General features: G+C 50.1%; 1 protein-coding gene across 1 annotated transcript in view; it reads right to left on the reverse strand.

Annotated features, from left to right (window-relative positions):
• Positions 1-83: 83 nt before the first annotated feature.
• Positions 84-15,598, reverse strand: part of LOC144934840 (calcium/calmodulin-dependent protein kinase type 1D-like) — a 60,087-nt gene continuing 44,572 nt past the window's right edge. The window contains exons 4-11 of the mRNA XM_078861047.1: positions 14,080-14,218; positions 11,299-11,425; positions 10,623-10,698; positions 7,599-7,711; positions 6,222-6,300; positions 5,792-5,879; positions 4,610-4,748; positions 84-3,052 (exon numbers count right to left, since the gene is read on the reverse strand). Coding sequence (XP_078717173.1) covers positions 2,892-3,052; positions 4,610-4,748; positions 5,792-5,879; positions 6,222-6,300; positions 7,599-7,711; positions 10,623-10,698; positions 11,299-11,425; positions 14,080-14,218 — 922 coding nt within the window. The 3' untranslated portion in view covers positions 84-2,891. The remainder of the gene's footprint in view (positions 3,053-4,609; positions 4,749-5,791; positions 5,880-6,221; positions 6,301-7,598; positions 7,712-10,622; positions 10,699-11,298; positions 11,426-14,079; positions 14,219-15,598) is intronic.

The raw sequence follows: 15,598 nt of genomic DNA on the forward strand, positions 1-15,598 counted from the left end.
AAAGGTGCGGTACGTGTCCCTGTGAATATGGATTTATTTCCGGAAAACATCAAATGCAGACATCAAATTCAATTGAACACTTTTATTGTGCTAAAACGTAATGCTAACCAGTGTTTTGGCAGACAAAAAAATTCCCTTATCACGTCAATAAAATCAACAGGCTCCTGTCTCTATCTAAAACTTTATATTGTCTACAGCAATACAAATTTGAATATGAAAACGTAACATGCCTACAGTGTAAACAAACAAACAAAAAATATCTTCAAACTTATGAGTTCCAACCTCCAAATAGAAAAATCAATCGGGTGGCATAGTGAGCCACTCTCACACACGTCCCTCAGCTCCGGTTAAAACCTGGGTGTCGTGCAAAGCTCTGCAACAAGATTAGTAACCCGCACCTTCTTCGCGATATGGAGTCTTCCTTTATTTGAATACAAATGATGATATAATAAGGTTACAAAATATAGTTGAATTTCAACGACTCATTATGCTAACCTTGGATTGGAGGACACATGAATGCTAGCAAATTATCTAAAACATTTTTTTACGTCGGTCCACTCCGAATCTTCTTCGTAGCTGTCATAGGGATCTCATGAAATAATACAGTTTAACATTTTTTTTTCCTTTTAATGGAACAGCAATGAGTTTGTGGAGCATACGAGGGAGGCTCGTGGAGGCATTGATGCCACAAGCACCTTGAATGTGGCCGGGGCCACAGCGAACACGCGCACACACACGGACCACTGCAGGAAAGTGGCCGCAAACAACAACAACATCATCATCTCCACGCCGGTGCGCGCGTGTCCAGCCACCCCCCACCCCCAAAACACCATCAAATTACACGACGATCTCGAAAAAATATAGCACGGCGTTCCTTCTAGTACACTCACACCGAACAGGCTATAGGGAAACATGAGCGTTGTAAGGTGGCGTGAAAACCGACAAGATTATTCGGTGGGTTGATGCTGCGTGCGTGCGAGCCGGCGGGCCAGGCACGTGGGCGACTATCTCAAGGAGCTCGTGGGCCGCGCGGTGGAAATGAAAATGCGCCGAAGCCTTCATCTCTCCACACGCGAGAGTATCGATGAGCCTGCAGACAATCCCGGTAATATCACCGATGGAGTCTCAATGGCGTGGGTTGTTTTAAAAAGCATCGCAGCAGGCAACAGCTAAATATGTTTCCCCCCTCCAGGATTCGTACTTGGTGGGAAGTCATCGTTGGATGTCTCATGGAGAGACTGGTTTCCACAATAATAATATGGAGTTTTCACCGCTGGGTCAGGATCGTTCGTAATTCTGAGTAACGCCCAAGGCTCATTTGAACAAAGGAACACACTTTAATATTGATAATGCTGGTATAACATACGGGCCAACCAGGGAGGAAGTTGACGATGTGAGAATTACAAATATTCTGTGGTCTTCCCACTTACGGGCAAATATGAATCAGTAAGTTGAGCTAACGAACAGGACACTGACTGCGAAACCCTGCCACCACGTCACTATCGAATCACAAAACTTCTTTCGTTGACATTTCAAAAATTACAGCTATCTCCCAATGCAGTGTATTATTATTATTGAACCTTAAATGGAAGGATGTTCGCACAATCTTCCATCCGTCTTGTTTTAAATTCACTCATCGCGCGTGCTTGCATTTGTCTACACACAGCAAATGTACAGCCCTAAACACACAATAATTTCACACAGTGTAAGCTTTTTATGTTTTTTGTTAACAGCTGAGTACCGTGTACAAAAAAAAGATCCCAAACGTAGTGTGAGCAACCAGCATCATTACAAAATCGGTTGTCGCAGTATACCATATACACATATAAATATAGTTAGCACTTTTTCATTTTCACCCATCGATTCGAAATACTTATTTCAGCACAAGTTACACGTGACTTCATCATTAATATCAAGACGGACGCATTTCCCAGATCGAGAAAAAAAAGAGGCAAAGCTTTTCACGAGAAACACGGATGGGTGAGGAACCCGCAAGCAACGACCACCGCTGCTGCTGCTGCTGCTGATGATGGCTCTCCTCCGGTCTGCGCCGCTTGCATGCGTTGCTTACATAAGGCCAAGCAAAAGGACTGGGTCACGAACCTTCAAAATCATTTGTAGAATAAATCGGTGATAGCAAAGCGCCACTCCCAAATGTAAAAACAAAACAATTTGCGTTGTTTAACGTGGACGTGGCTGAGAGGACGAGCTCCGAGGAGACGGAGCAATTAAATCGACTCGTGTGCAGGCGCGACGTGGACCAGGATTGGGGAGGTCATCATCCACCAGTGAATTGATCATGACTGCTGTTGCTGATCATGCTTCAATGTAAATCGGGTCTGGCACCTGTTAGCTGGGGTGAGGGGAGGGGGGCGATGATAAGATATGAAACACAAGTGGCTGGCTCAACGGCTGAGAAGACAAAACCGCGAGCCTGCCGGCGGATATAGATCGGTGTAAACATTGATGCTGCCGCACAGCGCTAGCGGCTGTGAGCCTCGGGGTTCGTTCTGCGTTGTGCGGACAAGCGCTGCACCGTGCCGGACACAAGGGCCATGGGATGGCCATGTGCGAGAGAACGCCCTGCCCCTAAGCGGACACTTGCACGGGTTTATTGCCCGTAACACTTACAGTCAGCTTGCATGCACTGTCAAATAAAATTATCGTCTCGCACTCTTTGCAAAAAACTACAGCAGGCTGGAATTGTGCTATTCCTTACAGCTATCTTGGGTTATTCTTTTTGTTTCACCCGTTTAATTTTCACATGGCATGGCTTTTTAAACGACGATTAACCCTAAGGATGCTTCTTCACCAGCGCTCTCGTGACCCTTGACCCTGATGATGTCATCGCAGTGCAACGTGGGTGACCCTTTGACCCTTGACCGCCGACCTCACTCGGGGCCGGCGGTGGCCGTGGCCGCAGCGGTGGTGGCGGTGGCGGCGGCGCTGGGCACCGCGATGGCGGAGGGCAGCTGCACGTGGGACGGAGAGGTTGGTGACGGAGTCCCCGAGATCATTTCGTCAGACGCGGACAAAGAAGATGGGCTGGGGCCTGCGAAGAAAGGGATAACGTGACGCAGTGACATGGACCAGTGATTTGTTCAGGCAAAGCGACTGGGCTGAAGAGAACCAGGCTCCAGCTACAGAGATGGTGGGAGGGGTGGTGATGGGACACGGGAGAGCCTTATTTGAAATTAGTTTTCGATCTCACCATGCTACGCCGCTGATCAAGAGACATTCGCTCGCCAGGTGTGCCACGTGGAGGAGACTACCGAGCTGTGTAAAAGTCATCCGCAACTTTTCATATCGGCAGTCATCGTGAACGGACTGATGTTTATATAACAAATATAACAAAAACATATATTTCCCCTCTGGTCAGACCTACTTTGACGAAATCCCCGCCCCCTTCCCCACCTCATCAAATCACTTTGAGGTTGCAAGAGGGTTACAGCGGTCCACAGGGTAAGTTGAGAGATAGAGCCTCTCTCGTCTTAAGCCTGCGCCTGCGAGATTAGCACCTCCACATTGGGCGTGCAACCACATTGGCATCTACAGATTGGGCATTCAACCAGCTGGCACCGATCCGCAAGTGTCTCGGCAGCCCAAGGATTTGGCACACGCACCACTGGAAGGCAATTAATTATTGGCGATGCCTTCCCGTTAACATGCTGAGCTGCGTCTGCAGAAAACGCACCTTGGTGACCCTAATTAACCCCGCCGGGCAAACTCTACACGTGGGGTCAGGGGATGGCAGGGCTCCAGAAAGACGGAACCAAGGGAAAGTACGAAGAAGGAAACTGATGGGACGCGATCATTGTAATGGCAAGGTGTGGGGAAAAAGTCGATACACATCGGGATGGGATGCACGGAAAGCCCCACGTGTCAGACTGAGGATCGGAGTGTGGCGTACAGTTGTGTATGCCGCAGACACGTAGACTCTGAGGACGGAAGAGATAAGAAGACGGGAGAGTCTTGAGCTGTGGCTTGTTGCTTGGAATGGAGAAACACAATTTGGTGGAGAGGATGAGCAATGAGGAAGTTGTAGAGCAGGTACAAGAGGAGACATGAAAATAAAGAACAATGGAAAAAATTCCAACAGATGTGGATTGGGCACATTCTCAAGATTTGAAAGCTTGGTGAAGGGAGGTCTGGATGGAGCATTTTGGGAAGGAGGCCAAGAAACAGAAAAATAAAGACGCTGCTTGACAACTGGAAGGGGCACCTTGGTGATATGAAGGCTGTTTTAACAGATGATGAGCCAGTAGGGGGCGATGTTGCTAAGTGTTTATAGCCAATTAAATAATTTGCGGTTTAAAGAACATGTATTTTATGCACATTTTGACAACGACGCCACCACACGCGGGCCTTCTCTTTATCAAACGACGCCACTGGATCCTTAACGTCCACGGCGTTCAAATGTTTTTTTGTTGCTAAAAACACCCGCAGTATTAACCAGGGCGGCCACCGGGCCTCGGACCACGCGAACCTCCTACAACAAGCGGCAAACGCGCCCACCGCGCGGTCGTGTCACCGCCCCCCAAATAGAGAGACAGAGACCACGGGGGGGGGGAGAGTGAAGGGGGGGAGGGGTGCACACAGAGCAACTCACAGTCCTTGCTGACGGCAGCCGGAGTGAGAAGTTTCCCATTGCTGGGGCTGGCGTTTGACTGCTGCGTCGCGCTGTCCTGGTTGGAGCCGATGTGCAGCCTCCGCATGTGGCACACGATCACCGTGGCGTTGAACGCTTGCTGCGGAACAACGGTCGCGTGCTGCGTCAGCTGTGCCGCGCCCCAGGCCGACGTCGAGACTGGGCAAAGCTGACGTCTATATTTTGATTTAAAGCTTTCGTGACTGCAGGGATTCATCTTCTTGGTTCTTTCGGTAAAGTCACGTAGAATGGAAGTAATAAAATAATAAAATAATTACAATAAAACATGATACAATAATATTTTATTATGTTTTATTTTTATTATTTTATTATTTCCATTCTACGTGACTTTACTGATGTCTATTATTATTATTATTTCATACGGAATGCTCCTGCCCGATAACATCCGATATAATCTAGCAGCATTTGTTTAAGAAGCCAGACTCTGCTGATGAGGTCTCCGCAGGAGGTCAAAAGGGGTCCAGGGTCTTGCTTGCTCAAGCGAATGCTGCTTGTGAATGTTGGAACGGAGGGCCAAAGCGCCAAATGGACTTAGCGATGTTTTTTTGTTGCAACGTGGAGACAGAAGAGAGTTCCGCTCCTATTTCACTTTTTTTTGCCATCGTGCGGTTTAGCTCTCCGATCGGTTTTCGGGTTGTTACCTCGTGTTGTTTGGCACGATGTCCGACGTTTTATTTCGCTCCCTGGAGGGGCTCCCGGGCACGTGGGAGCGAAACGTCAGACGTCGCGCCGAGAAACAGCTCGGTGCAACCCGTAAACACGCGGGAAAGTTGTCGAGCCAACATCGATGATGATGCCAGTTTGTCAATGATCGAGGCCCGTTTGAACCTCCCTGACGTCAATCGGCCTCCACCACAGTGGCCTGGCATTCGCGGGCGAACCTTCATTGGTATCTAGGCCCATATAATCTTTTCGACATTGTGTAAAATGTATATTTTTTGTCCGTTTTATTCCTTTTGTGCAAAGGACGTCATTTCGGATGTCCCGCAGAGGAATGCAACCCTGCACGTTAGAGAACGGCCCACGGAAGTGGATATCACAGAGCTACATGAAATTCCTTCAAGCGAATCTGGCCTGCACAGTAGGGGGGGAGGGGGGCGGGGTTGCAGCACAGCTACTCACTCGCCACTTGCTCTTGGCGAAGTTCTTGCGGATCTGCTCGCTGACCGACTCGTGGATGTTCTTGTCGAGGGCGGTGTCCCCGGCGATCCTGCAAGATGCCGCGCGGCGGTCAGCGGCCGTTTGCTGAGCCGAGCGACAACCAAACCATGCAACTCTGGCCATGAAAAAAAGACTATCTGGATCTACTTCGAGTTGGGGTGGGTGGGTGGGTGGGGGGTGTGTCAAGCAGTGCTCGAGTTGCTCTTGACAATGACGTGTCATCATGAGCACCATCTACGCGCGTCTCCGCTCGTCCGTCGCGTGCGCGGAAGCAGCAACCCGGGCCGCCTCGTGGAGCCCGCCGCCAAGCTGCCTCGGCACGGCGCCAGCCACGGCTCGGTTGTGCAATGGAAAAATAAGAGGAGGGAGAGAGAGAGAGACGCGAGCTCACCACGGGTGCTGCAGCGCCTGCTTGCACGTGTAGCGCTTGGACGGCTCCTTCTCCATGAGGTGGTGGATGAAGTCCTTGGCTGAAAAAGAGCGGAGCAGCGCAGAGGCGAGCGTCGTCAGCGAGCGTCCATGCTGGGGGGGGGGGGGAGAGCTGGTGGTGGCGAGGCTACCGACTGGAATTATTTAAGGCTGAGGTGGTCTACGGGAGGCCCAGACCCAGGAAGAGATCACAATTACCGCAGATTCCGTGTAACAATCAAACAGAGGTCACACGTGTAACACTCACATGACACGTAGAGCACACGCAATACATGACGACGCATGTAACACATATCACACATGGAACACACAAAGACAAAGATCCCTTTATAGCCTTCACAGTCTGTTGGGGCAAGTGCTGTTAGCGAGCACCTATGAAGGCCGGCACGGCACACGAGGGGTGAGTGGCCAGCACCACGCCCGACCGCCTTTATCTCCCAAGTGGAGATGATTTTACACACCGCACCAGGCACTCGTTTTAGGCTGAGTCGACCTAGGGGAGGCCCAGGACCGGTTCAGATAATCGTCATTGGTGTTGGCCGTGAGACAGAATCGAACTCGGCTCGCCGGGTTCGCAGCGCGGCACGCTGTACCGCTGCACCACCGCTCCTTACACACAACACACACACCACACACAACACACACACAAACCACACACAACACACACAACACACACAACACACGCACCACACACGCTCCATACACAACACACACACCACACACACCACACACACAGCACACCCCACACACACCACACACAACACACACACACCACATACAACACACACACCCCACACAAACCACACACAACACACACACCACACACACAACATACGCGCGCACGCAGCACACACGAAGCGGGCTTGCCACGGCAATAGAACCCGTCGTCGCCGTTATTATTATTTTTATTATTCATCTGGCAGAGCGCAGCGCTCCACAAGCGCACATCTTCCCACGAGCGAGACGCGTCTGGTGGACTCCCGCTTGATCAAATATAAACGAATCCCTTCGCACTCGTGCGTGCGTGTGTGTGTTTATAATACATCTCTCTCTCTCTGTGGCATCCGTGTTTCCTCCCAGTGTGCTACATTTCTCAAATTATCACCTGCGTATTTATTTCGCCCTTACATCGGCGTCACCAATTAATTATCGACGTCGCGCGCTGCTCATGATGAACGCGCGGCGAATCGCGAGCGCACAGCCCGAGCAGCCAGCGATGGAGGCGCATTCTCAAGGGATCGTTTGGAGCGCCCTTCCCCCCCCAACCCTTTTAACCTGGTAAAATTAAACGTGAATAAATCATCTGCTCTTCCGCCATCGAACATCAGAACGCGCTCACCGGAGTCGGAGATGTCGTCCCAGTAGGGGGAGTCGAACTCGTACTCGGCTTTCAGGATCTGCTCGAAGAGTTTGGCGTCGTTCTCGTCGTAGAAGGGGGGGTACCCGCACAGCCTGCGGGCTCACACAGCCAGCACCCCCACCACCGTCAGGCGATCCCTTAACCACCTGAGCCTGGGTTGAACACGGAACGCGGTCCCGCTCGGCCACGTGGCTAAGCGGGCGGCTCGCACTTTGTTGAGTTTAGAGTAGATGTGAAGCTTTCGTGACTGCAAGGATTCATACTCTTAGGTTCTTTCGGTAAAGTCACGTAGGTAAAAAAATAATAACTGAAAACAACTAAATTAAATCACGACGTTTCGGAAGCAACACAAGCCTCCGTCATCAGATAATAAAAACATCAGATGACGGAGGCTTGTGTTGCCTCCGAAACGTCGTGATTTATTATTTTATTTTTATTATTATTTCTATTATTAATTTTTATTTTTTACCTACGTGACTTTACCGAAAAAACCTAAGAGTACCTTAATTCTCACTTGAACAGGAAATCACTTTATAGACTCTTTTGTTTTCCATGGAATAACAGCTTTATGGAGATGGTGTTTGGTGCTAAGGTAAGACTATGTGGACTCACAGACAAGACACAGACTCACAGACAAGACACAGACTCACAGACACAGACTCACAGACAACACACAGACTCACAGACACAGACTCACAGACAAGACAGACTCACAGACACAGACTCACAGACACAGACTCACAGACACAGACTCACAGACACAGACTCACAGACAACACACAGACTCACAGACACAGACTCACAGACACAGACTCACAGACAAGACACAGACTCACAGACACAGACTCACAGACACAGACTCACAGACACAGACTCACAGACTCACAGAAACAGACTCACAGACAGGACACAGACTCACAGACACAGACTCACAGACACAGACTCACAGACTCACAGAAACAGACTCACAGACAGGACACAGACTCACAGACACAGACTCACAGACACAGACTCACAGACTCACAGACAACACACAGACTCACAGACTCACAGACACAGACTCACAGACTCACAGACAACACACAGGCTCACAGACATCACACAGACTCACAGACTCACAGACAACACACAGACACAGACTCACAGACACAGACTCACAGACACAGACTCACAGACAACACACAGACTCACAGACAACACACAGACTCACAGACAGACTCACAGACAACACACAGACTCACAGACAAGACACAGACTCACAGACAACACACAGACTCACAGACAACACACAGACTCACAGACTCACAGACAACACACAGACTCACAGACAACACACATCACCCTCGCGGACGGATTATTCGGAGCATGTTGACAGCGCTCTGACGAATTGCCGGATCACCATTCGGACTTTGGATTTCATATCGGCCGTATCATTGGCAAAACCCAGCAGATGGGGAGATTTACTCTGAAATAAGAATCGCATTGCAATGCGAAGACGGGAGAGCGTCGCCAGGCAATAGCTGTTCCCAGCGTGAGATAAGCGGCTTTGATGTGTACGCGGCAGCTCCCAAAGTCCAGCCGTGTAGGTTCGGCACCAGCTATCGCAGCGCACGTCAAGACACTTTCGCCTGTGATCACAGACTACAAGCAATGCGTGGAAGATACTTAGGAATTGCAAGATAAAAGGGGAAATCGCTTAACAAACGGATTAAGAAAAGCGAACTCCGCAGTATCTGATATCCCGCAGTGTGGAAAGGCGCATTTCACTGTCCGGATCAATTCTGACAAACGGCGTCTCATCTCCAGTGATTTTAGTGTGTTCGCTCCTTGCATCATTCCGTTTTGCGGTTTCTTTTTTCGCGATGTTGGTTAGGGTTGCTGTCGCTGTTGCGTCTGGTTTCTCAGCAGCTGCCACTGCTGCTTCCTCTGCTGATTCCGAACGAGATGTTTGGCCCCTCGGGGAGTTTCCCCTGGTTCAATAATGCAACTAAATAATTCTCAAAGTAAGTAAATAAGTAAAAACACTTACAAATAATACAAATCCTCCATCCTCACATGCAGCCGTCGAGCACCGGTTGACATTGCTTACATCTGGCCGCGGTGGCGAGATGTTAACTACCTCGCCTGGTATACAGGAGGTCGTGGGTTCGATCCCAACCCTGACACCTGCTGTATATTTGGAGTTTGCGTGTATTTCTCCCCGTGGTCGTGAAGATTTTTCTTTGGGTTCTCCGGGTTTTCCCTCCACATTTAGAAACACGCGTTTAGAATATTCGGCTGGTGTAAAGTTGCAGATGATAAGCCACTTCGTTGAGCTATAACATGTGGCCAAGCCGCTTCTAAAAAAGAGCTACATAGCTCAGTAGGCCTTCCCTGGTAAAAAAAAAATAGTTTTTCTTAGTTTTACATTATGTAGGAATATAATAACAATTCGCCCGCTCTTCGGCACAATGTCCCACGTTCACTTCCACGTGCTGGGGGCTTCTTCAGGAACTGAACATTAAACAACAACAACAACAAAAAACTCCTCCGTTCGGTTCCCGAAAAAGCTCTTGGGCACGTGGCATCGGAACGACGCCGAACGCCGTGCAGGACGCCACGTGGCACCGGCCCGAAAATACACCGGGAGCCGCACGGCGCCACGGCGAGTATCGCCTGCACGGTCATCACGTGCCACGAGGGAGAGGCAGGCATCAGCTGTGTCCATGGCACCTCGCGATAACTCTCGTGACCGACCATGACCCAGTAGAAAAGAAGAAGAGAAACCAAACTCGGCCCAGTCGCCAATCACACTGTGGCTTTAAAAGGGGGGAAAAGACATGCATTTTAGGTTGCGACGCTTCGGGCAATGGCCCTACTTCATACCACAGGGTCATCGCCCGAATCGTCACCGGCTATATATTAATATTGACTTGATGGCCACGGTCTTATTGACGACTGCCTTGAGCTGATTGTGCTGGTGGGGAGAGGGGCTGCCCGGGAGGGAGGGGGGGAGACACTCACAGCACGTAGGCGATGACACCAATGGACCAGCAGTCGACTTCTTTGCCGTACGGAAGCTGTGCCAGGATCTCCGGGGCTGACGTTCACGAGAGAGAGAAAAAAGACAAATATCCCCCATATAGCCTTCAACCGACTGTCGGGGCAAGTGCTGTTAGTGTAGCGAGCACCTACGCAGGACGGCACAGCACACGAGGGGACCACGTGGCGATGTGTGCACGTTGCACTAGCTACTCATTTGGGGCTGAGTCGACCTAGGGCAGGCCCAGGATCGGGTTCAGATAACCGTCACTGGTGTTGGTGCCCGTCAGTGGAAATGGAACTCGCGTGGCTGGTTTCGTGGTGTGCTGCCACTTCCCCACACAAGAACATTTACATACAAAGACAAAGATTCCCCGTATAGCCCTTACATACTTTGGGGACAAGTGCTGTTAGCGAGCACCGATGAAAGCCGGCACGGCACAAAGACGAAAATCCCCCGTATAGTCTCAACCGACCTTCGGGGACAAGTGTTGTTAGCGAGCACCTACGAAAGACAACGACCCCCCCGCCCCCAGATACATGCCACGTGCAGAGACAAAGCACCCCCCCCCTCTCCCCAATCTCGTTCAGCATCCACAGATCGCGCACTCGACAGCGGCAGTGCTGGCACCGCGCGTGGTTTGTCTGCGCGGCGTACCCACGTAGCCCGGGGTGCCACACGCCGTAGACATCACGTCCCCCGTCATCTGCACCTTGGAGAGCCCGAAGTCGCTGATCATGATCTTGGAGTCCTCGTCCGGACTGTAGTAGAGCAGGTTCTCCGGCTGAGACACGAGGCACGACACGACAGGTCGTCATCATCATCATCGCCGTCGTCGTTGTCATTATCGTCGTCGGCGTGGTCAATATCGTTTGTTATTACTCTTGTCACTACAACCAAGACTGCTAATTTAATTAGTACAGCATTGCTATCATCATCAATGACATCATCATCAGCGGCATTATTCTTATCGTAGTCATCATGACTGCCAATATGATTATTGTTGCTATGATCATTTTCATCATTACTGCCATTATCATTATCACTGCCATCATCATCATCGATGAGATCATCATCGGTGTCATATTCTTATTATAGTAATGACTGCCAAAACGATTATTATTCCTATCGTTCTCATCGTTACTGTCAAGATCATTATCACTGCCATCATCATCATCACGAATACCACCGTTACTAAACTTCGCACAATCATTCCAATCATATTTCAATTGCAGCCATCGTTATTCTATCATCATCATCATCACGTTCATTATAAATGACTTCCTGGTGACCGAAGCAAACGCTGACGTCACGTGCGGGGCAGCATCCCTTATTCCGTTACAATCATCGTGCGGCAAGCTGCGAGGTCCCGATTGTAGCTAGCGCTTATCTCAATCCCTGGATCTCTCTCCCTCTCTCTCCCACTCTCTGTCGCGACAAGAGAGGCATTCGTCGTAATGTTTGACTCGGAGACGACGCTAACGACAGCCGCGCTCAATTACTCGGTGAGCCTGCACCGCGATACCGTGGCCAACGCGGTCCTTATCGGGCGTCACGTCAACTGCACTGCCGCTTCACTGATTTAGCCGAAGATAAGCGCGCGCATAGACAAAGACCCCCCGTGTAGCCCGCACGGACTGTCGGGGCAAGTGCTGTTCGGCGAGCGCTCTTTAAGGCCGGCGCGGCAGACGAGGCGCTCGAGCGGGCCGCCTTCGTCTCTCCGGGGCTGACGTTTGCACGCCGCGCCAGGTACTCGTCTGAGGCTGAGCAGACCTAGAGAAGATCCAGGACGAGTTTAGATGTACAGTCGTCGCCACTGATTGTCGCCGTTGGTCGTGGCTGGGGAATCGCGAATCCAGGTTGGACCGGAGTCGTCGCGTCGGCCACTCGCCACGCGGCCGTCTGGAACGTTCTTCCTTCCGATATTAGGAAGCCGTTGGAGCTTGGCACTTTTAAACCATCATCTAGGTTGAAAACTAATTTCTTAAGAACTGCTGTTTGCACTTGGGTTGTTGTCCTTTCCCCGCACCTCCGATTAGCGCAGTTGGCTACGTACGGTACGAAAGAAGTTCACCATATGTACAATTTAATCAATGGGCGGCTACAGCCAGAATCCAAACGCAGGATCTCAGTGGTGACGGCCCACCCCTCTGACCTTTGAACCGTTCCGGTCGCCTCAGCCCCCCAGCGTGCGGTAAAACTGGCGGTGAACTCGGACGTATGCATGTACGTATGTTGAACTTTCTTCGCACCGTACGTAGCACAATCGTGCTCATCGCAGGTGCGGGGGAAGGACAACAAATGATGGGTCTGTGTGAGTCTGTGGGTCTCTGTGTGGTGAGTCTGTGGGTCTCTGTGTGGTGAGTCTGTGGGTCTCTGTGTGGTGAGTCTGTGGGTCTCTGTGTGGTGAGTCTGTGGGTCTCTGTGTGGTGAGTCTGTGGGTCTCTGTGTGGTGAGTCTGTGGGTCTCTGTGTGGTGAGCCTGTGGGTCTCTGTGTGGTGAGTCTGTGGGTCTCTTTGTGGTGAGTCTGTGGGTCTCTGTGTGGTGAGTCTGTGGGTCTCTGTGTGGTGAGTCTGTGGGTCTCTGTGTGGTGAGTCTATGGGTCTCTGTGTGGTGAGTCTGTGGGTCTCTGTGTGGTGAGTCTGTGGGTCTCTGTGTGGTGAGTCTATGGGTCTCTGTGTGATGAGTCTATGGGTCTCTGTGTGAGTCTATGGGTCTCTGTGTGGTGAGTCTGTGGGTCTCTGTGTGGTGAGTCTGTGGGTCTCTGTGTGGTGAGTCTATGGGTCTCTGTGTGGTGAGTCTGTGGGTCTCTGTGTGGTGAGTCTATGGGTCTCTGTGTGGTGAGTCTGTGGGTCTCTGTGTGGTGAGTCTATGGGTCTCTGTGTGGTGAGTCTATGGGTCTCTGTGTGATGAGTCTATGGGTCTCTGTGTGAGTCTATGGGTCTCTGTGTGGTGAGTCTATGGGTCTCTGTGTGAGTCTATGGGTCTCTGTGTGGTGAGTCTATGGGTCTCTGTGTGATGAGTCTATGGGTCTCTGTGAGTCTATGGGTCTCTGTGTGGTGAGTCTATGGGTCTCTGTGTGAGTCTATGGGTCTCTGTGTGGTGAGTCTATGGGTCTCTGTGTGAGTCTATGGGTCTCTGCGTGGTGAGTCTGTGGGTCTCTGTGTGAGTCTATGGGTCTCTGTGTGGTGAGTCTGTGGGTCTCTGTGTGAGTCTATGGGTCTCTGTGTGGTGAGTCTATGGGTCTCTGTGTGAGTCTATGGGTCTCTGTGTGGTGAGTCTGTGGGTCTCTGTGTGAGTCTATGGGTCTCTGTGTGGTGAGTCTGTGGGTCTCTGTGTGAGTCTATGGGTCTCTGTGTGGTGAGTCTATGGGTCTCTGTGTGAGTCTATGGGTCTCTGTGTGACAGCGTCGTCTCCGCGTCGCGGCGAGTGGCGAACCTTGAGGTCGCGATGGACGATGCCCATGCGGTGCAGGTAGCCGACGGCGTCCAAGATCTGGCGGATGAGGCGGCTGGCGTCGCGCTCCGTGTAGAAGCCCTTCTCCACGATGCGATCGAAGAGCTCCCCGCCAGACACCCTGCGCCCGGTGGCACGGCGAGCCAAGGGGGTCATTTCGCATCTCCCTCGTGCCTTGCTCTTGCGTGTTTTTTTATAGATTTTAAAAATATATTTTTTTATTTTGTATAAAAAATATTTGTAGAAATATTTGTAGAAATATTTTTATATATATATATAAAAATATGTTTTATAAATTTTTTTTTAATAGTTCTATACACATATTTAATACATATTTCTAAAATAATTTTTTACTAGCCTTCTACCCGTCCAAGGACGGGTGTATTGCAGTAAATCTGAAACTTGCAAGGGATAAGCAGTCCACGACGTGATATTCAATGCATCAATTTGTGAGCAATTTGTAAGGCCGCGGTGACACAGACTTATTTCATTTAAAGGTTATAATCCCTTGTTCATCAGGACGTTCTTTTTACTTCTATGTCTCAATAGACGTGAGGGTTCTGCCTTTGTAGTGAGGGTTGTAAGTTGACGCTGAGGAGGGGGGAGGAGGCGCCTCGCCCCCTCCCCATGTGGAGTGACGTCACCCGCTAATTAATATTAATGAGGGGGGGAGTCCATGTGGAGGACGTCACCTGTTCATGAGTATTAACGAGGGGGGCTGGCCGACGTGGAGTGACGTCACGCGCGGGACACACAGACATTCCTGGCTCATTATAGAAGTAAATGAGAAAATATTTATAAGAAATGTAAAATTATTCATCTTTTTTTGCATATATAAAAATATATGTTTTTATACATATTACATAAATAAAAACGTATATATATATAAAATATATTTTTGTTCTGCATCCTCCCACCTATCGTACATTGCAACATTCTCACGTTCCACGGCAACGTAGTTCCAGGCACATCAACGGTAGCGGGCACACCACGGGGCTCTTCAGAGCGGGTGGGGGGAGGGGAGGAGGGGGGGGGTCTTTTTGACGAAGGCGGGGGGGGGGCAGTCATTGCCGTTCTGGGCTCAGCTATTTAAGATCGGGCTAAGGCTTAGGAATGTCTCTGAGCTTGTCACTCAGATGCTCCTGTGGCGAATGAACTCAGACATTGATATTCCTGGTTCTTTCGGTAAAGTCAGACGCTGTCTTTCCGACAGACCTGTTCTTCACCTGAGGACGACTGCTTGCGTTGTGGCCGAAACGTCGTGAGAATTGTGTTTGATTATGTTTTATTTTTATTATTTTATTATTTCCCTTCTACGTGACTTTACCGAAAGAACCAAGAAGATGAATCCCTGCAGTCACGAAAGAAGCTTTAAATCGGAATTCAGACATTGGTAGTTACGGGAGGAGGTGTTTGTGACTTTCCCTCCACGTACTCAATGTGGTCTTCCTCGCCGCTATATTGAAAGTCCTTCACAAAATCATTCTGTACTCTTTGGTTC

This window comes from Lampetra fluviatilis, chromosome 11 (genome assembly GCF_964198595.1).
Source record: "Lampetra fluviatilis chromosome 11, kcLamFluv1.1, whole genome shotgun sequence".
NCBI lineage: Eukaryota > Metazoa > Chordata > Hyperoartia > Petromyzontiformes > Petromyzontidae > Lampetra > Lampetra fluviatilis.